At 40.8% G+C, this 22,824-nt stretch overlaps 1 protein-coding gene across 2 annotated transcripts in view; it reads right to left on the bottom strand.

The window, feature by feature from the left end:
• COX10 (cytochrome c oxidase assembly factor heme A:farnesyltransferase COX10) overlaps window positions 1-22,824 on the bottom strand; it is a 98,631-nt gene that overhangs the window by 25,705 nt on the left and 50,102 nt on the right. For both annotated transcript variants that reach the window (XM_068210009.1, XM_068210010.1), the window contains exon 5: window positions 8,421-8,491. In XM_068210009.1, coding sequence (XP_068066110.1) covers window positions 8,421-8,491 — 71 coding nt within the window. The remainder of the gene's footprint in view (window positions 1-8,420; window positions 8,492-22,824) is intronic.

Here is a 22,824-nt window from a genome sequence, read left to right as displayed (position 1 = left end):
CGACCCTGTGGAGTGTCAACACGCTTGTGGTATATAGCTTTGTGAGGTAGGAGTGAAAGGGTGACTAATAATATTCACAGCTTCCCTGCAGTCATGAAAATGTAAATATTTTTTTAAGTGCTTACAAGACAAACCTACAGTAAATCTGAAAAACGTCCCCCATAATATTTAAACTAAATCCTCCTCTTTGATCTAACCTTAAGAGTATGGCAGTTAAGTGATCCATTTATTCTACTTCAAAATCTCAGTTCTCTCTTTAAGAGCCAGACACTACCTGACTAACAGCATAGATAATTTGGTCTCTCCAGAAATATTTTTCTGATTTAGAATGATTAAATATAACATGTGCTTCTGCTGAGCCCTCAGCCAAGATTTGGAAAGCAGTGGTAAAGAAGTCTTAGGCCAGATCTCAATCCCATTTAGACAGAGAAAACTGATGTTCTAAGGTATTTATCAACATGCTCTTCAAAAACAGAAGAGAGAAGACAGTCCAGTCATCTCAGCACAGGAACACTGCTTCTAAATACATTTCAAGAAGCAATGAAAATGAAGGAATTAAGCTATTCCCTACAGCAAAACAGAGCAGGACAAGATGCAAAGGTCTGCCATGGGAAGAGGATCAGTCTCTAGACACCAGCCAGTGGATGAGCAATGAACCAGACTGAGCCTGACAAATTTCAAGTTCAGCCAGATCCTTTCTGCCCATCTGCAGATTCCCCTGCACCGCTGCAAACATGCCTTTGACACCCACATCATGGGAACACTCTATAGAGAAGTCATAGCTGCTAAGTCTCATCTCAGAGGTGAGGAGGATGAGGATGGCTGTATTTTGGGATTCCTGAATTACTATCTAGGTAGATTATCTACAGTTCTATCAGTGGTTATGGCGTTTTTTAGTTGAAAAATGAAAAAACCCTTCACATACCATCAAAGTGCATGAATGGAACATAATTATTGTCACACAGGCAGCAATAGGAGTCCCTGTGGCTTCTTTCTAGCATGATTTATAATTTTATATTCCTTGTGACTTTACATCTCTAGCAAAAAAAAGAACTAAATAAAACATATCAAAGTGGTTCTCCACATATCTCAACCTCAGGAATGCAGCTTTTCTAGTCATAGAGACCAGAGAGCAAGCATCTGTGTTCACACAGCTAATTAAAGTGCAAGAAAAAACCTCTTTTATATCTGACTTGCGAAGCTGATAACATGAAAGTTATAACTTGTATGAGACATGATAAACTCTGTCCTTCACAGAAGGAAATTCACTTCCAACATGACTCACTGTACACAGATCTCAGGGCATAGCAGCTCCTAATCAGAGGCAGTTCCATAATGGACTTGTTGAGCAGTGACATTTCCTACACCACTTGGCACAGGGTGAATGATGATGCTGTTATGGTTAAACCAGACAAGGTTCAATACTAATAATGGGAACAGTGTTGGGGTTTTGACTGCATTAAGCCAGAATTTACAAACATGAACCTGAAATGTTTGACAGGTATTGGAAGAAAAGCCATCAGGAGAACACTGCCCCCAAGATGGGGAAAGGATCTTGGGCTTCAAGCTTAAATATTGTTTGTTTGTAAAAACTCATTTTAACATCACCTTTGGAGATAATGACTCATTGCTAGTCAGTTAAAGAAGAAAAGTGGCAATGGCTGCAATCGATGTCCAAGAGGCCCATTCATGGTAGACACAGAGATGGCAGGATTAGTGCACAATGGCTCGATTCCCTCCAGTTCCTGTGGCTCTAGCCCCCAGGCGAGGAGCTGACATGAGAGGATAAGACAACTCCATTAGGAGCCCGTATCACTTCTCTGCAGTGTTCTCCACAAGCAGATGGAGTAGCTATTTAGCCAAATGCACCGTGACTCCAGCTTTATACATGAGCATATGGGATGTTTCCTAATGTGGGGCAAGGCACAATGTACTCCGATTTATCAACTGTCTTGCATGCAATTGAAGATTCAGATAAATAATTTGGGGGTAAAGACCCATAGACTGAGCTAAAAAGCAGCAAGGCATCAGGGGTCAAGTGTTTCTGCAGGATTTATATTTACCAAACAGAGCTGCCTGCAAAGGAATGTCTGGGTTGAGCTGTGGCAGAATGAGGCCTGGGCAGGAGTGAACTGGAGAACCAGCAATTGCTTCAATTCAACTGAAACAAATTTAAATGTGGAGTTAATAAAACAACCTTCTTTATTGCCCTAAGAAACAAAATATATATGTAGTTAGAGCCATATAATTTCCTCCTAACATACATTTTGATCTGAGGAGAATGTGCAGTATCACTATTTTTCTGTGCATTCTACAAAAGGCCTCTAATACCTCAGAACCATTTAAGCAACATCCCATGCAGGCAGTGAATAGATAATTGAAATATAAGTACTGTCATCCATATCCCCTTTGGGAAAGAGACACAGTAAGCATTATAACATTGCATTAGACAATCCTTTGATGTGGGTTTTGTTCTCATTAAACTATATTTTAGCCCCAAGGTTTCTCCCCCCATACCTCTCTGTGACATGGCCAAGCCAGAAAAAAAAAAATAAATACTCTGCTGTTCAAAAGGCAAGAAGTTCATTTTTACAAGCAATTGTACATGTCAAAAATATAAAGCTGCCTTTTTAATTTCTTGTTTACCAAACACAGTCAATGACAGCTCCGGGAAAACACAGGGTAGAAAAAAAAATGAAGGCAGGAGGGTGGTGGTGGGGAAGGAATGCATTTACTTGTTTTTAAATAATAAAGCCTGAATACAAGCAGGATAAGAAATTCTTGAAAAGGCTGCTGTGATAGTGTCTGCTTTGAATCGTGCCCTGTTTAAACAAGAGGAAAGCCTCCCACTGAAAAAAGAAACATTTTTATCATTTAAAAAGATCTCAGGGCAGTCCCTTTAAAATGAGGTATTTTCTAAACAAAGCATCAGAATGCTCCCCTGCAGGGAATAAGCATCTGATCTCTTAAAAATTATTATTCTTGAAGAACTGTAGATTTATGGAGTTTTTGTTTTATTTGTTTTAACTTAAGTAGAATGAAACCTGTCTGAAATGACCACCCAAGGGAGCAAAGCCACCACCTAAGCACGGGTTGATCTCTAAAGGGGACCCAAAGTTGTACCAAGACCCCTGGGGCAGTTTTAAATCTCTGGCTTAACCAGAGCTAGCAAAACACTTAATGCAAGTCTCAATGTAAGCCTAAGACATGGATTTTCCTTCACTTTACATCCGTGCAGCTACACTAACATCAGCAGGAATGTTCCTGACTTACATTAGTGTTAAGCTAAGAAAGAAGCTAATTACCCTGAGTTATCCACAGTGATTACAGGAAAAATTGTGTTTTAAAATGCACACATTTTTTTCAGCGTGGACTGGTTTTGTTACATTTGTAATAGTAGGTCTGCTACAGGCAGCAGAGTGGAAAAACTCAGCTTTACATAGAAAGAGTCTAGAGTTACAATGTGCTTCTGAATAAACAGAATTTCACATGTTGCAGTTTTCTATTAGTTCATGAACATCCAACTTCCATATATGCAATTGTGACTACAATTCACAAATATTGCTGAGAAACAGTACTAGCGCAGGAGCCCTTTTTGGTCTGATTCTTCAAGAGTTTGGCTTATAGTTCAAACTGAGCCAAGTCAACACTCCACTCAGAAATATAAATAAGTAGAAGTGTTACTATCTCCATTAACTGCAGTAAACATCAGCTGTGAACATGAGAAGTGGAAAGCTCACAGACAGAACACAGCTCCTTGGGCATTGCTAAGGGAAAGGTTAATGGGATTCTTGGAAAAAATATTTATCAAACAACACAAAGATTTATTTCTTTGTGTTGAAGCATTCAAGGCATTAGCTGTGTTGTGCTGCCTTCTGCCATTTTAATAGACTTAAACTTCTTACATGTGTATAGTATAGCTATATACTGTGCATAGTATAGCTTGAGTACAAATAATCTGCATAAGGAGAATAGCAATAAATTCCACAGCATGTTAGTTTTATCATAGAATCCCAGAATGGCTTGGATTGGAAAGGACCATAAAGCTCATCTCTTTCCACCACCCTGCCATGGGCAGGGACACCTTCCACTACCACAGGGTGCTCCAAGCGCTGTCCAACCTGGCCTTGGACACTGCCAGGGTTGGGGCAGCCACAGCTTCTCTAGGCAACCTGGACCTGGGCCTCCCCACCCTCACAGAGAAGAATTTCTCCCTAAGATCTAATTCTAAATCTACTCTTTTGCAGTTTGAAGCCATTATATTGAAAGGTTTTGAAACAAGACCTGGAAGAATCAGGTCTGACCCCCTTAGAGCCAAGACTGCTGTGAGCTGGAGATGGGTCTTCATCTCTCTTGAGGCCTTTTTCAGCCTGGAGCACCCTCTGAAGCTACCTGTACAATGCTTCATGGTCCAAGTAAGCAAAGGAGAAGCCCCAGGCCCACTTCCAAGGCAGCCACTGCTGAGTCCAAAGCCGAAGGACTGGGTACAGAAAACAACTGTAAGTTGTAAAGTAGCACAGAAGCAGAATTGAACAATGTCTACATAGCCGTGAATTGGTTATTTAGAACATACCGTTCAAGGTCTTTTTTTCTTTTAAGATTAAAAACTATCCTTGTACAACTATGAAGTCTTTTATGAGTGATTAGCACAGTGGATCCAGCAGTACCCTAAGTTCATACAACTGCCAATGTTTAGCAGTGTAGGCAGGTAAAGGGTGATCAAACCTGTCACTTTGCACAACATAACAGAGCAGAACACTTGTCACCCTTGAGGTTGATCTCACTCAGCTACTGCAGCTCATACCAGAAATTTGTTAAAATTAATCTGCAGGAAAATTAAATCCATTACCTTAAAAAACAAGGGAATAAATCACACCCAACAGGAAATCAGAAAAAGCTGCTGCCACTTCAGATGAATCTAAGATTGTGTGAGCACATGACATTTTTCCTCGTCAATTACACAAAATAAATTCATAGAAGGAAACAGTATCAGCTGTTATTATAATGCAGAACACAAACATGCTTAATGACTTAACCACTGCAGTCCAAGTATAAAGAACATTTCAAGCTGTTTACATCTCCAAACAAGACTTGAGGGGTCAGAGGAGGGAGGAAGATGTGGGCAGGCAGGATGATGGATGGCACTCAGTGGCATGCTGTGTTTGGGTCTACTCTTGTTTTTGCAACAGGATGTCTCATTACTCTCTGAATAGAGAATAAGGATGGTTACATCTCATGGCTCAAAGGGAACATTTTTTTCAGAGCCTTACAAATTACATAGAACACTGTAAAGCAAGCAGTCAATGAACTATCTGGTATTGTTTGTCACAGATGTCCCAACAGTGTCAGAAGATTCCCTGGGGGCACCAGAGGTGGGTTTGGGGTCTGTCAAATAAGGTAAATGTGCTCTCGTCCCTACATTCAGCAGCCCCAGCTCTACAGAACCCGTCTGTGCCACTGCCTTTATGGATTTATGGATTGTCCAGCCCAAATATATAAAATATAAAGCAGGGGCACACTGAGCCCCTAAGTAATTCTCAGCCATCAAGATCATGCAATACAGAGACTTCACAAAGGATGGAGGTAAATTACTTTTCCAAACCCCATCCTTCCAGAGATCTTTGCAGAAATGGCTCCTGGCTCACAGGGAATGATGGACAGGCCAAAGCTGCCCAACTGAGACGTTTCTTGAATGTTACTAGTAAGAGAACAATACTGTCTCCAGCCAGATGTCCACACCTCAAAGTGCAGCCCAGGCCACAGAGCCTTTCTCTGAAAGCTACGGATGCTTCTCATCGATGCCAAAGGAAATTGCAAGTCCGCAGCAACTCACAGAAAAGGGCGACATGTGGGGGTTTGGGAACCACGTGAATGTGTATGCAGAAAAATTAACCCCTGAGGCGGACTTGTGTTTTCTCAACGTGAAGACTTCAGGCAGAAAGGAAGGTGAGAAATGTTGTTGGAAGCATGATCACTTAGAATGGACAGCTAGTCTTAACCCTGAACAAACTGGGAGCTGAAGCTGCGAGCGGAGGCCACAAAGCAGAACACATGGGAATAGTTTCTCTTCAAAAGCTTAACATTTCCTAACAAGCCATCTCTGTGAATTGTCTTACTTAAAATGGAGACACCAGCTCATCCAGGGACTGCGTGACTCAGTAACTCCAAGAACCTCATGGGGGTTACCAGTTTGATTCTGGTACATTCAAAGCATGTAAGAATTCTCTTTGTGATGGCACATCCTCTAGAAAAACTCTCACTGGACTCAGTGCAGTTTTCAGTGGGCAGGAGTCGCATCAAAGCCACCACTGAAAGCCTTTCCAAGGAGCTGCAGAGCCAACACGATGGAGAGTTAACAGCCTTCTCTCTTTAAAAAGGATCTCAAGCTCAGGACAAAAACTGCTACCCATACTGTCCAGTTCTGTAATGACGACTATGCCGAATAAATAAAAAGCAAGGAAAGCAAGGAAAAAAGAGAATATATTTACAGAGTGCAAATGAAGATGGATTAGAAAATTATGTCTCGTTTGCACTGGATAGCACAGATGTTGTAACACAGCAGAATTAAAAAAGCAGCAAATGTTTCATTAAATGAAGCAGCTAAAGAGAAGAAAATGTCAGAACTCAAATGTCAGACAAATTCTGGGCAAGAACTCCCCAAACTCTCTGAATTGTTTCCAGAGCCAAGACACCAGTCTCTTATGTACTATTTGTCCATCCCTCTCTTGTCTGATTTTGACTGGTTTTAGCATAACCAATTACAGGTTTTATTTTATCAGCCAGGAAGGAAAGAGTTCAACGAACACCAAGAAATATGTGGCAAAATACAACAAGGTTAGATCAGTTGCACCAGTTTATTCTCCTCTGGCACACCACAGAAGAAATAACCCCAGTCAAGGTCTGCGTACTCCATGGTCTGCAGGGAGCAAGACCAGCATTATTCAAGGGAAGTGACACTAAAGAACTTTAAATTAGCTGTTGACAGGCAGGTAGATAGATTGATGAGTGATTGCCCAGTGTCCCCAACATTACCATTTTGTGGTGAAAGCAAATCTGAAAGGGGGGGAACGTAAGAAAATCCATTAAATACGGTTTTGCCAATTTGTGGTGCATTCAGATGACAGTGAAGTTCACTTAAGGACACTGTAAACATAAAATAAATTGCTTTCTCTGAATCAGAAATTGACAGAAAGTTTCCTAGTTATATTTTTGACTCCAGAAGTACTGCAAGCCATGCTAGCAGACTATGATAAAAATAAAATAATAATAATAAAAATAAAATCCCCCCATCATTTTTTTTCCTAATAAGTCTTCCTTCTCCCAGGGCCTAAGGACCACATGCAGGGGAGGCAGAAATGCAGGTCCCCTGAACCACACAATTAAGCCTGACTTACTGTATATCCTAAAGATGCCCTCACTGCAGTGGTCCCTAAAATATGTTTTTAAGTAAAATTAACTCGGGAATCTGCAATTAGCACCACCTTTGAGAACAAATCAGAACAAGTTTATTGAAGCGCTCTATTTACCACAAGAGTGAATTTACCCCCAAGGTTCACTTGAGTATTTTGTCTCAATTTTCTTGTAATTTCATCTATCGTGGTTTTTTTCAGTCCTCCAAAGGTGATGGATAAAACACAGAAATAAATAGGACCAACTGTTCACAGAAGCCTAGGGGAAAACATAATTTTGTTATAAAGACTCTTTGGCACAAATCATGGAAATGCAATACTAAAATTGTTTGTTTAATCATTTATGAATTGGACCTTCAGTTTCAGTTTGCAAGTAAGTTAGAGGATTTTTATTGATGTTCCTTTTTACTTTGCTTTTCCAGTTGCCAAACAGCCTTTAAGAAAGTGAACTGATACATAATCCAGAAGACAGAGGGAATGGAGGACTTTTTTTAAAGAAAATTCCTATGATAATGAAGGACTTTTTTTTGGTGGGGGGAGGAATTTACTGGTAGATGATGATAAAGTTTACGATAACAAATTTTAAAATTAATTTCCTAAGATGCCCCAATGAGTTTTCAACCAGCTAAACATGCAGAAGCAACAAATTTTTGTGTTTGTTCTTAGATGGGAATTTTTTAAGATTTATTATTACAAAACAAAAGTTCAATGGAACATAACTGCATGTTGCCACACCACACACAGAGTGTATATTTCTTCACACATGAAGAAATATGTAATATGAAGGGAAATTCTACTGTATTGAGAAATTCAGTATTTTACAGCTGTGAGTGCCCAAACTGCTCACATGGAAGTTATAAACATGAAGAAATAGCAAGGAACAGAGAGGTGCATTTCTTTTAGGTGTTTTGTCTCAAAGTGCTGCTTTTCGTCATCTGAAGAGGAAGAGAAACTTGGAAATAGATAAAAGGTTTACTCCTCCTTAGCCAGAGCAGGTGTGCATTGCCTTACCTGATCTGTCCCCGCACCAGTGGTCTGTTTTTAGTCCTGTTCATATTTGAGTCAAACGGAACCTCAAAGAACTGTAATTAAAAAAAAAGAAAGGAAGAATCAGAATGAAAGGATACTGGAAAACATGTCATGCATGGAATGTCCTGTTTCCATCTGCAGGTGTTTTAATCTCTCTCTCTTTTTGAAGGTTCAAGGATACAATGAAAATGGTAAACGGGTTTTATGGAGCCCTCATAGTCTGCACTGATGCTTTTGGCATCCCCTTAGAAAGAAAATCACCCAGAGGACAAAAATAGTTTGCACAAGACCCCAAAAGTTCATCATTTGAAGTACAGTTTGATTCCAAGTTCTTTTCTCAAAAGGTCTTACACATCTTTTAGACATACAATTACATTTGCATACACACATGGAAATCACGGAATCGTTACATTTGGAAAAAATCTTTAGGATCATCCAGTCCAACCAGTACCACCCACTGTGTTCACCATTAAACCACATTCTCAAGTGTCACATCCACAGGTTTCCCAAACACTTCCAGGTGTGGTCACTCCACCACCTTCCCTTGGCAGCCCCTTCCAACGCCTGACAAGCCTTTCAATGAAGATGTTTTCCCTAATGCCCAACCGAAACCTCCCCCGGCACCAGGTGAGGCCATTTCCTCTCACACTGTCCCCTGCTCTTGAGAGCAGAGCCAATGGGTCCCAGACACAAAATGGCTAAAATGAAGAACAGTTGAATAGTCAACCTGAAAAAATTTATATTTATGCAGTTGGGTTATCAATTATAAGCTGATGATACCATGCTTAGTGAATCAAGTATTTCCATATATTTAATATAGCAATCAACCTCTGATCAGAATATAAATTTTAACAAGAATCTCCTCTGCTGACTTAAGTAGTCAAAAATGTCTGTGTCTATTGTATACAGACACTCCTGCTCCTGAAATTAAGACTACTGCATGACTTCAGACTGAATTTTTTCGCATTTTAAAATCTGACAATTTGAATAATCTGTTACTGTCAAGCGTATGTATACAGCATGGCGCTGTACTTCCAGCTGAACTAAACTTAATAAAATCCTTTTACTTGCAATGCCCTAGATTCCTTCACTGAGCTAGTTGCTATTCCATGTCAGCAAGATGTCATTTATCAAACTTTCCCCATTTTGCTCCCAGATGTTCAGCAAAATTCTCTCTCCATTTGAAATTATTTTCCCCTGATATTCTTGAAAAAATTAAAAAAGCCATGCATCTCAAATATCATTCCATAAGAATGAAAGAGTGAAGTCAAACATATTATCTCATGCCAGGCCAACAGAGTTTGCCTGGTTCAGCAAACAGTAAATTCAGTAAGATGAAGCCTAGATAAATAAATACTTTAGAAGCACTCAAGAGGCTTTTTCCTCAGGAAGTCTGAATGCATCAGTTCAGCTGGACATGGCAGAATATTATCTGCCCTCAGTATCTGGGAAACTGGCCACCAAAAGGGCACACTGAGGGTTAAATCTACAGCATCTAAAAAGCCCTGAGTGACAAGACTTGGCAACAGCTCTCAAGAACCTAACCTAAATTTTAATCAGTATGCATGAACATTTAAAACATGATGATGGCAAAGAGAAAAAAAAAATCAGGCTAGCCAGTACTCTGTGGTTTATTTCTCTGGCAGGCTCATCATGCTTTTTGTGAAGATCTCATCTCATTAATATAGAGTAATTATATCTTAAGCATCTCACAATTCCTAGCACAGATGTCATATTACTGCTCAGAGCTGTTTACACCCATGGCGTTTCTGTCCTTCATCTTCTTCACGTTGGTTTCCAATTTGTTTATAAGTGAAATCTTAAAGAATGTTTCATTTCAAGCTACCTCTTGGAACCAGCAGTGCCTGCAGAGGGTGGCTGAGCACTCAGACCCTCTGGAGGGCTCACAGACTAATAATTTTATTAAGACTATGCCAAGATTTCTGTAACAATACCTTGCAGCTGCAGATTACATGATGCTGGCACTTTCAGGACTATTGACAGGGAAAGAGGACAGTGTGTCCAGTGCCTCTGCAGGTGACTTCTGCTCCTTCCATCAGTTCATGGAATCACAGACTCTCCTGAGTGGGAAGGGACCCACAACAATTATCAAGTCCAACTGCTGCCTCTGCACAGACATACCTAGAACCCCTCTCTGTGCCTGAGATCGTTGTCCTAACACTCCTTGAGCTATGGCAGCCTTGGGCTGTGACCATTCCCTGGAGAGCCTCCAGGGCTGTTCAGTGCCTCAACACCCTCTGGATGTTAAACATCAAGACCACCAATTTAGTTTCCCAAGACAGTGGCCTGACAGTTCTCAGTTAATTAGGCCAGTGGAGCCCTGAGCACATTCTGCATTTGCCATCCATGGTCCTGCAGGAGAGATCACATCTATTGAATTACAACAGTCCAACACCTTTACTCCTGTTCACATGAAAACACCAATAGAGTGAACTAAGAGGAACAATATGCCGTAGAGTTTATCAAACAGATCTGCCACACTTCAGCTAATAAACATCTTTCATAGACTACTTTGGATTTCGAGTGTATCAAGGACCAGCCTGGCTGCTGGCCCAGCTCTAATCGGTGACATGTGGTAGAAACAGCGGCAGCTGAAACAGGCAACCAGTGTGCCATGTACTGACATATCATTTTACTCTAATGCTGAACACGTATTTACAGTAGGACTGATAATCCCAGGAGTCTAAAGATGGAATGGAACCCTGCCATTAGAAGACAATTTAATTCAAGGTAACTCAGAGGTCCTCCCATTGCAAAACCACCCCTGAATCCAAGGAGGCTTCCATGTGTTCTTTGCCAACAGAATTGCCTTCTGGATCTACATATTTCTCTTCAAAGCCTCCCAGAAGGGCAGTTCCAGTAAATTTTCAGCTCTAGTGAGTGAAGTAGTCACCTCCTCCTGGTGGTCTCCAACATTCCCCCTGCTATGTACCACCACTACAGCAGGATGGCCCCTACAGCACTTCCATGAATATCTACAGCCAGAGGTGAAACTGGGCTGTATAGGGCAAGTCTTGCAAATACTGATCTTGTTGAATTAGACGTGTTTCTGCAGTTCTCCGAATTCCACTGAGCTACAGAAAGCTCTGATTCTCGTTGGTTTTCTTTGGTACTGCCCAAGAGCAAACAGTTAACCAGAAACACCACTGAAACACATGCTGGAAACCAAAAAGGTGCATGAACCAAGGAGGAGCAGGTGGACCAAAACTGTGTGGAAAGCACAGTGGCAGAGCAGCCTGTGGAGAGCTGGGCAATAACCTGCAGCTTCCTGGGAAGGTGACATCCAGAAAGTCATTTCTCGCAGCTGGCCATGCAGCCTCCAAATTCATCAGGTTTCAGCACTAGCCTTTTACATGAAGTCTCCAGCTTTTCCCATGCAGGAAAAAGAAAGTAGCTTCAAGCAACATTGGAAACCCACCAGACCAAGAAGTATCAAGTACTTTCCTCTGAGACTGTTCTTCCTCTCCATATTACCTAATTATTTCTATTCCTCATGTTTTCAGTGATTTGTCTTACGTTGTCATAAAGTAATATATAATTACATAAATGGAGAAGAAAAACATAACATATAATTCCTGGCAAATAAGATCAAAGTCAAGATTATTATAGGTTTCCTTATGGTTTCTTTTCAATCACTTTTATAAGAAAATGACAAAGAATAATTAAAGCATATTACAAAAGTCTTTTTACTCAATTGTACACAGATGTGAATAAAAAAAATGGAGGGAAGGATTTTCAAAAGCACTCATGTGCTGATCTAACACGATTCTCACTGAAGTCAATGGCAGTTTGACTTCAATGAGAGCAGAGACAGACCAACACTGAGTGATTCTGAAAATCCCACCCTAATTGTACAAACAAGGGAAGGCTTTGGAGACTGCTGGCTTGGAGATTGTATATTTGAGAATCATAAAGGGCACACAGCACCTGTTTGTCTTCAAGATATGAAAATAAAGCAAGGCAAATATTTTAAGGATTAGAAATAGCTTTTTTTTTTTTTAAGGCCGTATCTGAAAACCCTCTGGCAGTGAAGTTCCCAGTCTTACTATAGATCTGCTCTGATATTTTCCATGTCAAAGAGGATTGTAATTAAAAACTAGATCAATGCAAGCCTGAACAATGTTACTTGTTACATTTTACAGAGGAGGGCAGCCAAACCCCAGACCGTCATGTCCCACAAAACTGGAAAGGTCTGCCACATAAAGGATCTGACACAGTTTATAATTTTTTTTTTTCCCACAAAAGACACATCCCTATTATTAGCCAGCATTTAAAAGCCCATTGCTCTGTACAGGGAATACAACAGGAGGAAATTGCTAATGTTGATACTTGTGACTTTAGAGATTTTTCGGGATGGAGAAGGCAGACTCACTGCTATGCACCCGTCTGACCGGTTTGACTAACAACTTGTCATGCCAGCTCTGCTTTTAAGTGCTTAAGAGGTGATGCTGTTATTCTCTTGACCACTCACAAGTGTGACTTTCCAAGGATTCCCAGGGACACCGTCCCCAGAATTCGGCATTTTAGACTTTACATGGCATTTAGTATTTCAGTATCCATAACTGGCAACAGCAGCTGGAGCGGCCAGCATGCCTGGCACAGTGCTCCATGTTTGTTTTCAGCTCATCCAAATCCTTTCAGTGGCTCTGACCAACAAAACAAGTGGTCGCTGAGCTCTTGCAGCTTGGGCCTCTTCCTCAGCACTTTGGCCAAGCAACATCCTTTGCTGATACCACAAGTGCCATTACAAAGAGCTTGAAAAGCTCCTTGTATCATGGCTTTGATAATGTGGAGTGTCACAGCAACACGTTCTTAATGCTGCTGCATCTGTGGGGCTTGTCACAGTGATGAGGGGTCAGGGTAGAGGAGAGGATGATGGACACATCCTGAAATACACTGCTGGTAACTAGGGAAGCCCAGCTGGATAAACCACTGGCTCTGCAGGTGTGGACGTGCTTGTAGCAATCACTTGAGGAAAAGCAGTGGGGATGGAAGGACAGACCCTGGGCCTGCTGTGTCCAAGCCTGCTGCAAGGAGCTAGAAATTAACGATAATTAAGTTAAATAACATGGCATTTGTACTGAAATTCTTTATCTACTTTACTCCACATAAAAAAAAAAAAATCTTGTCTTCATCTTTGAATCAAGTTTTCTAGTACCAATGCATGAAAATCTAGCTAATTTAACCTAATTTTTTCAATGCATGTAATGCCCAAAGCTTGAAATGGGAGAAAAGACATGAATATCCTGGTTTAGTAAATGAGAAGCAGGTCAGGTGACCCCCGATGAGCCTAGCTCTTCTCATTAAAATCATATTTTGCTAGGAAGATAGTGTAACAAAAATGAAATAATAAAAATAAAAGCAGGCCCTGAAAAGCTGCTCCATCTTGAAAACTGCTGACTTCGTGAGCCACCTAACTAGTGTACTCCCAAGGCCTCACAGAGGTCTTCATGGCTCCAGGGGAAATGAAAGCTGGATACCACAGACAGGCTTCACCTCACGTGATCCACACTGGAGAAATAACCTCCACGGGAAGGAATACTGCTTTCTGGCCAGCTGCTAAAACCTAATAATATTATACATTTACCAGCACCAAGTCCTTTTTATTTAGCACACAATTAATGCAACCATAAACAAAGCTCCTTTCTCCAAGCCTTTCTTGAGCCCCTCTTCCAGGAGGACACTTGCCCATCAATGCTTTTTGCCTTCTTGATCAAAGGAGGCAATTTCCAAGCGCAGGACATGCTGCACTGAATATCTTCTCATCATTTTGGATTTTGTTGCTGTTGGGCTCTCCATTTCCAACTTAAAATTAAAATACTAAAAAATGGGTTTCAGTTAGATAAACAACACATGCCCTTCCCTTGTGCTCACCAAACCAACTGCACCCACAGAACGACCTGATCTGGCCAAAAATCAGCTAATTTCCCTCTGGATCTTTCCATTTTTTGATCTATGTCTCTGGGTCAGGTCACCCCGGACACAAAAAGAGGAGAGGGAAGTTGTTACGCAGCTCCCACTGCTGTGCTGGTGCATCATGTACCCCAGGAGGGAAGCAGCACCACAATGGTGTCTCTCCCACTCAGGGGTTAAAGTGTTCTTTCTTTCCAGGGTCATGGAGACAAGGCAATGAAGCAACATTTATCTGTGTTGTGCTGCCCTGGAATAAAAAGGAAAAGTTCACCTCCCTACACACACTTCCACAACTGAGCTCTGATCACCCCACATCTACTCCCTACCCCTGCAAGTTTTTAATGATGAATTATCATCACTAAATGGATGTCAGAAGCACATGGCATCTGTAACATGGTTTCTTCAGAAACTATTTTATTACTATATACTTTAGGAAACATTATTAGGGTCGAAGAAAAATACCACCTTTATGTCTTACCAAAATATCCCCTGAATCACTTTCCAAAGATATTTTCTTCAAGAGATTCCTTTGCATTAAATCATATTTGTCAAAATGCCTGCATGCCATGAGTCCACTGTATAATTTAAAAAATAAACAAAACTTCAAATAACAATGTCTTTGCTGAAGATAGGTATTGCACAAGGTCAGTATCTGGTTTAAGTTACTATATGTCCTAAAATACACCAGGCCAGGTCCTCTGGACACAGTGCAGCTGCTTTGAGCAACACTGCAGATAAAATCTGATACTGAAGATGGCTTAGACAAATTCCTATGGTGGAATAAAGTTGTTACTGAGGAACTCTTGGGGAAGTATTTCTGCTGCTGAATGCAGTACTTAAGTCAAGCAGGAGATCCCGAGCCAACCAGGAGACACAAATCTCCTCCAGAGGAGTAAGAACAGAGGCGGGAGCTGCAAACACTTTATTTCTGCCTAGTAACTACAGCAGGATCCTGAGCTCCTGGATTTAGGCAGGGCAGATGTAGAAGGAGCAGATCACTCAAGAGCCCTCCAGACCATCAGTATCAGCTGCTTTCAGTCCCCTGTGACTACTAGAGAGCTATAAAATCAAGCAGCCACACTGTGCTCTGCTCTTGCCCAGGAGATTAGAGCAGGGAAGTAGGAAGGTGAGATTTAAACCACTTCCACACATCTCCTGGTTCCAACCCATGTTTCCCAGATCTAGGTCATTTTAATCAGCTTTTTATAAATTGTCACTCAAATGATAAGAATACTAATCCATTGCAATGTACTTCCTGCCAGGAACCTGAATATTAATCCATAAACTGCTCTCTTATATCACACGGAGATGTGTTGGTTTTAACTGCTCATGGCTGACACATCCTATTAGTGAGGCTTTTCTTCTTACGAGACGGACAAAAGCAGCATTGTACATACAGCAGCAGGCTTGTCTGCTTTTGGGGAGGCAGAGGTTATTTCAGTAGGTGAAAACATATAAACTGCTTCTTCAAAATATCTTTTAGTTTCAGAAATAAATTAATTTTTATACTTGAAGTTCCTGGCATCTGTGAAAGAGAAATTGCTTTGGTCTGGCCATATTTGGCAACATGAAAATCTACAGCTCCTTCTGGCCAAAATATTAAAAACCTCAAAGCCCCAGAAGCCACAATGGATGAAATGAAGGAATGCTGCAACAGAATCAGTAAAAAAGTTTAAATGTGAACCAGGGTGTGAAGTGGTATAGGCCTTTACTGACGTGCCTGAGCAATGCAGCATGCTAACATTGTCCAAATGTCACAGAGCTGACCTGCTCCACTTACTCATAGCTCAAACCTACTAATAAAATAATTCCTCAGGAATTACTACTTTTAAATATTAGGAGATGATACCAAGGAGAACTTCAGATCATATTTTTATATACAGCACACTTAAGGAATCAATCAAGTCTGTAGTAGAGCGTTTACAACAAAATTTAAACCCAACTTTCTCCTGTTGCCCTAAATCTGATCTACTCTCTGATCTAAAAAGAGAGCAAAGGAACCCTGCGGGGCATTTCAGGATTTACACTGCACTGGCAGAACAGCCTCCTTTCTTCCCTCCACTGTGTGCTCCCAGAGCCAAAAGGAGGCCAGTTTCTAATACACTAAAGAGTTTTAATTGTTAGGGGGGAATATCACAGGCACATTGATGAGTGCAATGTTGTAACTTCATTTGTAAGACAATGGTTTCATTTAGTTTTAAATCTTGGCAATACAGCAAATTAAAGGAAATTACTCTCTTCCATTTGCATAGAACTTATCTATCAGAAAGCTATCAATATATTAATAATGTATTTTTTTCTTATTAATTTCACAGATAATTTGATGTGGTAAACCACATGTGTTGTATTTTCAAGGCATTCTCTCTCCTCCGAGGGCTATCACAACTCTGCAGATTATAAGACATTGAAGAGATATAAAGATTCTGGTCAAGCATATGGATTTTGCCCATAATAGGTTAGTTTTGGTAAGGGATTTTTCTTCATTAAAACATGGTTTTATGCAGAATGTGTAGAACTGCCAAACAAAGTAACAATGCAATAACAATACAATAATAAATATCCAAGGTGTAGCTAATCACTTCATACTGGCTTTGCAGTAAAATCGAGTAACCATCTTCTTTTCTAAAAGCAAAATGCACCAACTGGGACCATGAACTGGGGATGACCATCACTATGCTCTTCTGTTGAGGGCTGGGTGACAAACCTGTACACTGAGAAGTCAGATTACAAAAGACATCTCAAACCCATAATTAGGTCTCACCTCTCCTTCCCCCTTCATTAAGAATGAAAGTGAAGCAAGAGTCACAATGACCCACTGGAAAACACAAACACCCAAACCTGTTGCAGGGTCATCACACCATCCATCTTTCTAAAGCTGTCGAGAAATGTTTGTCATTCCAGTACTGCTTGCATCTCTCAAATGCTAAGATAACACACCCATCAATCTGAAAAGAGGAGTTGAAAAATAAATAGTTCTGAGTCATGTTACTAAGAGGGATTCCACACACTATTAATTTTAGCTTGGAAACCAATTAAGACACCAAATCATATTACCTCCCCTCTTTTTAAGGTATAATGACCTATCCACTTGCATAAATTTATTTATTTTGTGCCAGTGATCCTTTCAAAAGCCTTAGAAGTAAAAACATCATTAATTTTAATCTGACTTCTGGGAGCAGGAAGATTTTTGCCAAAAGGCAGTCAAAGATGTGGACAAAACAAGATAACTCTCTCAATTTTAGAAGGCCATTCTTAAAATATAAGCATAACAATAAACATAATGACATATAAGCAAGACTCGTTCTAAGCACTGCATGAGCATCAATATGTTGGAATAAATTAGTGCTTTCCACACGAACCGGGGGAAGCTTTTGTTCCATTCCGCCACACTGCAGCTTCTTGCTCACGAGCGCTGTTACAGCAGCACTTCTCCACATCGAAGCAAGTGTCCAAAACTGCACACAAGAAAAGGGTTATTAAAGCAGGAACTCCCTGCCCAACCAAAGGACTCAAGCTCCTGCAGCTCCTGCCATGGATATTACCAGAGCAGTGAACTCCCAGCAGTTTTTAATATTGACATGGAAATGCCACTCTTGTCAGGTTTGTCTTCCAGGTGCCTCAAATGTCACCCTTGTTTGCTAAGTGTTAGCCCAATATGAAGTTTTCTGAGTATCTATTGGGAAAAAAAAAACAACCAACCTTGCACCTCAGTGGTCTGATTTCCCCCGGGTGCCAGTATCCATCCATCCATCTGAGAGCTTCTGGGGGGAGTATTTCCAACTCCTTCCTGTTGGTGCCACCATAGGGATGTGGAAGCTTTGACTACACGGGTCTTGCTAAAGCTGAATGGTTGGGACTAGTGCTTTGTTCAATCACAAGAGAAAAAGGAAAAAATCATCTGGATTCAGCAGGACACTTGACTGAGGCACTTCGTGCAAGGCATTAAAGCCAGACTGCACCATGGGAGTTCTGGACATTGTGTTCATTTTCCATGAAACTAAACCCAGAATCATGAAAAGTCTTTTTGTGGTAATGGAAGTGCATTATAGTATCTCATCCTGGATCAGCATCTTTATTTAGGCAAGTAAGGATACCTATATAAAGAAAGACAGGGACTTCATCCAAGGAGATGGAGTGACAGGACAAGGGGAAATGGCTTCCCACTGCCAGAGGGCAGGCTCACCCAGGATATTAGGAAAAAATTCATCCCTGTGAGGGTGAGGAGCCCTGGCACAGGTTGTCCAGAGAAGCTGCATCTGCCCCATCCCTGAAAGTGTCCAAGGCCAGGTTGGACGGGGCTTGGAGCAACCTGGGATAGTGGAAGTTGTCCCCCACCATGGCAGGGGATAAAACTAGATGAGCTTTATGGTGCATTCCAACCCAAACCATCCTGAGATTCTGTGTAAGAAGAAGAACAAAACAAAGGACTGTAAGTCCAGCGTCAAGGTTACACTGATCATTGCTGGCAAGTAGGCAATAAAACAAAGAATTTAATTTGCTCATCTCCAAGCCCAGATCCATATGCGGTGCCACCCAACACATATATGCACGTATGAAAAAGGAAAATTTACAAAAATCAAACATAAAAAGCTATTAGGTCCTCTGAAAAAAACTGCAAAATCAAATTGTTTGCTCCAATGGAAACTCTTGAAATTAAAAAAAACCCCAACTTTACAAACTGAAACTCAAATAAATATTGCCATACTTCTACAACCAAAAATACATGGTGAAACATCTACTTTTGACCAGATTTCAAGCTCTTCAGTGAGGAAAGTGAGAAATACTAACTTTGCAATTCCAAGACAAGCTTGTAGCAAGTTCTTACTCCAAAATAAGAATACCCATAAAATACATCCCAAGAAAAAAAACCAATACTCTTAAAAATTCATATCATATTAAAATTCAAATGAATTTCCCTATGTAGGCAAGTCCTTAAATGCATACCCCCATTTAATTACACTGTAGTTCCTGTGTAGACAAGTCCCAAGATGCTCTTACATGATAATCATTAAATATGCAGTGGTGAAATGAATTGCAACAATCAGTAATGCTCCTTATGAACTAAGATTTATTGAGGAAGCATGAAATAAAGATCAAAGCACATGGTTACTATGTATGTTATACTGGGAAAAAAATTAAAATAATCATTGAAAATTATAAATATCTGGGCACAAATATTTATATTACCAAAACTGCTGCAGAAGGTAATGCTAAGCCCACCTACTTATTTAACTGAAGTATTAAAATTAGAAAGACATTTAAGTGCATTTTACAAGTCATTTAAACACTGAACAAACCATGGAAATAACTCACAGAATTGTGTGATTTAGTAAATACGATTTCTTTATTAGCTCTGTCCTTAGGAGCTTGCCTAAAAAGTTGAGGTGAACTCAGTTTCACTATGTAAAAATATTCCAGTTTTGAAAAACAATCAGAAATTACACAAATAGCTCCAATTGTGGTCCTAGGACCAGCAACTAGAAAAATAAAAGTTGCCATCAGGAAAAAGGAACTTTGTGCCAAGTGCCTTGTCCTAGGGGAACCCTGGGCACTTGCCACTGTCACACTCCTTGGCAGTGTCTGTCTAAACATATGCTCATACAAATAAAGGTTTAAAATATATTTTCTGAACTAAACCATACCCAAGGCAGGTTTGGAAGATTTCTCATAGGCTTTACAAGCACTTCATTTACACACCAGCATATGCATTTAGTATATAAATATTTAGAGCTTGGCAGCTTCCTCTCCAAACCTGCACAGGTTTTCTCTGTTGGGTTTCACCAGCGATATTTCTTTTGAATTTCCACATTTCCAGATACTTTGCTCAGAAGCCCTGATGGAGAACAGTTGTGCCTATTAGCAGACAAGCTGCTGACAACTAAGGCGAGCTTCTAAAAGCTGGCAGGGAGATAATCTGGCACTGAGATCTAATAAGAGAGAAGAAGAGGAAAAGAGAGGAAAGAAAGAGGAGAGGGAGAGGAAGAGGAGTGGGAGAGGCAGGATGACCTGCAAATACTGAGATGCCACAGAAAGACCTAGTCAAGCCTCGACCCCTTCCTTGAGGTGTTTCTCCTCTCATTCCAGAGTACTTCAGTCAAAGCTCACCTTAGTCAACCATCCCACTGCCCAGCACCACTTGGTTCTTAGCAAACGCAGCCTTTGATTAAAGAAATATAATGTTGCTCCAAGAAGTTATAGACTGCAAAACAAACCATATTTACAGATACAGAATTGTAGACTCATAGCGTGGTTTGGGAAGAACCTTAAAGCCCATCTTGTTCCAACACCCTACCATGGGCAGGGACACCTACCTCTAGACAAAGTTGCTCCAAGCCTCAACTAACCCAGCCTTGGACACTTCCAGGGCTGGGGAGTCCACAGCCTCTCTGGGAAACGTGTGCCAGGGCCCCACCATTTCTATATAAATGTATTTTAGAAGGTCTGTTTCTCCCGCATGACTGTTTAAAATACGGCAAAGACAAAAAAACACCATTATTTAGTTTTGCTGTATCCTCTTGTCTTTCCTCTCCACAAATAAGTAGGTTATGATCTGCATTTTACAGAAGATACTCCTTTGGGAGAGGAAAAAAGGCAAGTGGGACCAGGAGTACAGATGTGTATCTGCACCTTCCCTGAAACTCTCTGAACACAGAACAATGAACACAGAACTCTCTGAACACAGAACACTGGTATTTCCACCACCATCGTGGTGGAAAGCCATGGTACTACAGGAAAGCAGCACAAAATCAAACCAAGTATAAACCAGCAAAGTTGGCAATGCAGCATCGTCTCACCCCTGTGGGGTTCCAACTTTTTCCTCGCATGGATTTCTACACTGGGCACAGTCCATGGTGACAGATTTGCAGAAATGCCACAGCCAGGCTTTGCCTTCTTATCCAGAGGACAAAAAGTAATTCCACTATGAATTCCCAGCTTGTATTTCCTTAATGTCACACTTATCTATTTCTAGGGTAACATAAGATTACAGGGGACTTGGGTTTTATCTCAATACAAACTGACTGGGGCAGGTCAGCACAAGTGGCACGGGCACACCAGGAGCTGCTCCTGCTCCAGCAAAGGCGAGTTCAGGCACATCATGCTTCACCCATCCCAGCACTCACATCATCACCACTTCCCCAAGGAGGAGCCACACCAGCTCTTCCCAGCACTGTGCCAGACCAGACAGTGGTTTTATTCAGACAGTAAGTTTTCTTTCGACAGTACTGGAATTCTTCCAGGCTAGATAAAATCTATATTTTTCCATGCGAAGAATTAAAATACTCATCAAAAACACAAGACCTCATTTATGTTCTGATACTCCTCCTCGGGCATTCAGTTTTGGCCACTGTTGAGACAGAATTTCCTTGTTTTGACCCTGAATGACTTTCCCAATGCATCTTACAGGTGAAGGGGGTTCCAGCTGCTGCCCTCCCACCCACTCCTTAATTAAAGATGCAGAGGTCTGACATAAACCATGTTACAGATAAAAACTGGACTGTGGTACATGAGAAGTAAGTATGTGGATAGGTTTTGGAAAACAGACTGTTGGAAATTATGGTGCTTATTTTGAATCTTTAAATTGTTTTAAAATAGGTAACAAGAAGAATTGTTGCTACTTAACAACAGAAAAAGAAGAAAAGAGCAAGGAAACCCATTTGTCACTTCCAAGTGATTGCCAGGAACTGTGGATCTCTTTAGGAATGTAACTAATTACAAAAATATTTTCTAAGTAACATGGAAATGCTGTTTAGTCAGAATTATCTGAGCTCAAAGAGCCATGAGAAGCAGGAGCAGCACCCTTGTCCTGACACCCAGGGGCCGCTGCCCTCTCAGACATCAAGGCACTAACACAGAGCCAAGCTGCCTCCATGGTCAGGTTCATCCAAGTAACTTTTCCATGAACTAATCAAACAGGCATTTATCAGCCTGAGGAACATGCAAACCTAAGGGGTTTTATGGAGGAGTTTTTCCCTTCATAAAGAGTACCGAAATGTGTAGTCCAGAAGGTCTTAGATTATCAGGCTACAGCCAGACTAGTACAAAGCATCCTTGATGTCTAGACCAAATGAAAAGATTAGCAGGGCTGCCCCAGTGCTGATCACACCAGGCTCATACTATTTTTCCAGCGTATGCTTTCATAATTAAAGATCAAGTAACAGGAGGCACTTCAACATTTATGTCACCCTCACCTATGAAAACAACATTAAATTTCTTTGCATTGAGAACTATAAAGTATTAAAAAGCATTCTATGACTGTAACAGCAACTTGTCAAGCTGTAAAGAGAAATCTAGATTTTAGTGAAGGGGATCCCTTGGGAATGCCATGTATCAGCAAAGCAGAGCAGAAATCACATTATGCCTGTAACTAATATGGACAAAGTGGAATGAGTAATAAAAGCCAACAAAAGCCAACTTTCATTCTGATTAGCAATCACAGGCTAATGAGGCTTCA

This window comes from Anomalospiza imberbis, chromosome 19, assembly GCF_031753505.1.
Source record: "Anomalospiza imberbis isolate Cuckoo-Finch-1a 21T00152 chromosome 19, ASM3175350v1, whole genome shotgun sequence".
Taxonomy (NCBI): Eukaryota; Metazoa; Chordata; class Aves; order Passeriformes; family Viduidae; genus Anomalospiza; species Anomalospiza imberbis.
This window is presented reverse-complemented; position numbering and strand designations above follow the sequence as displayed.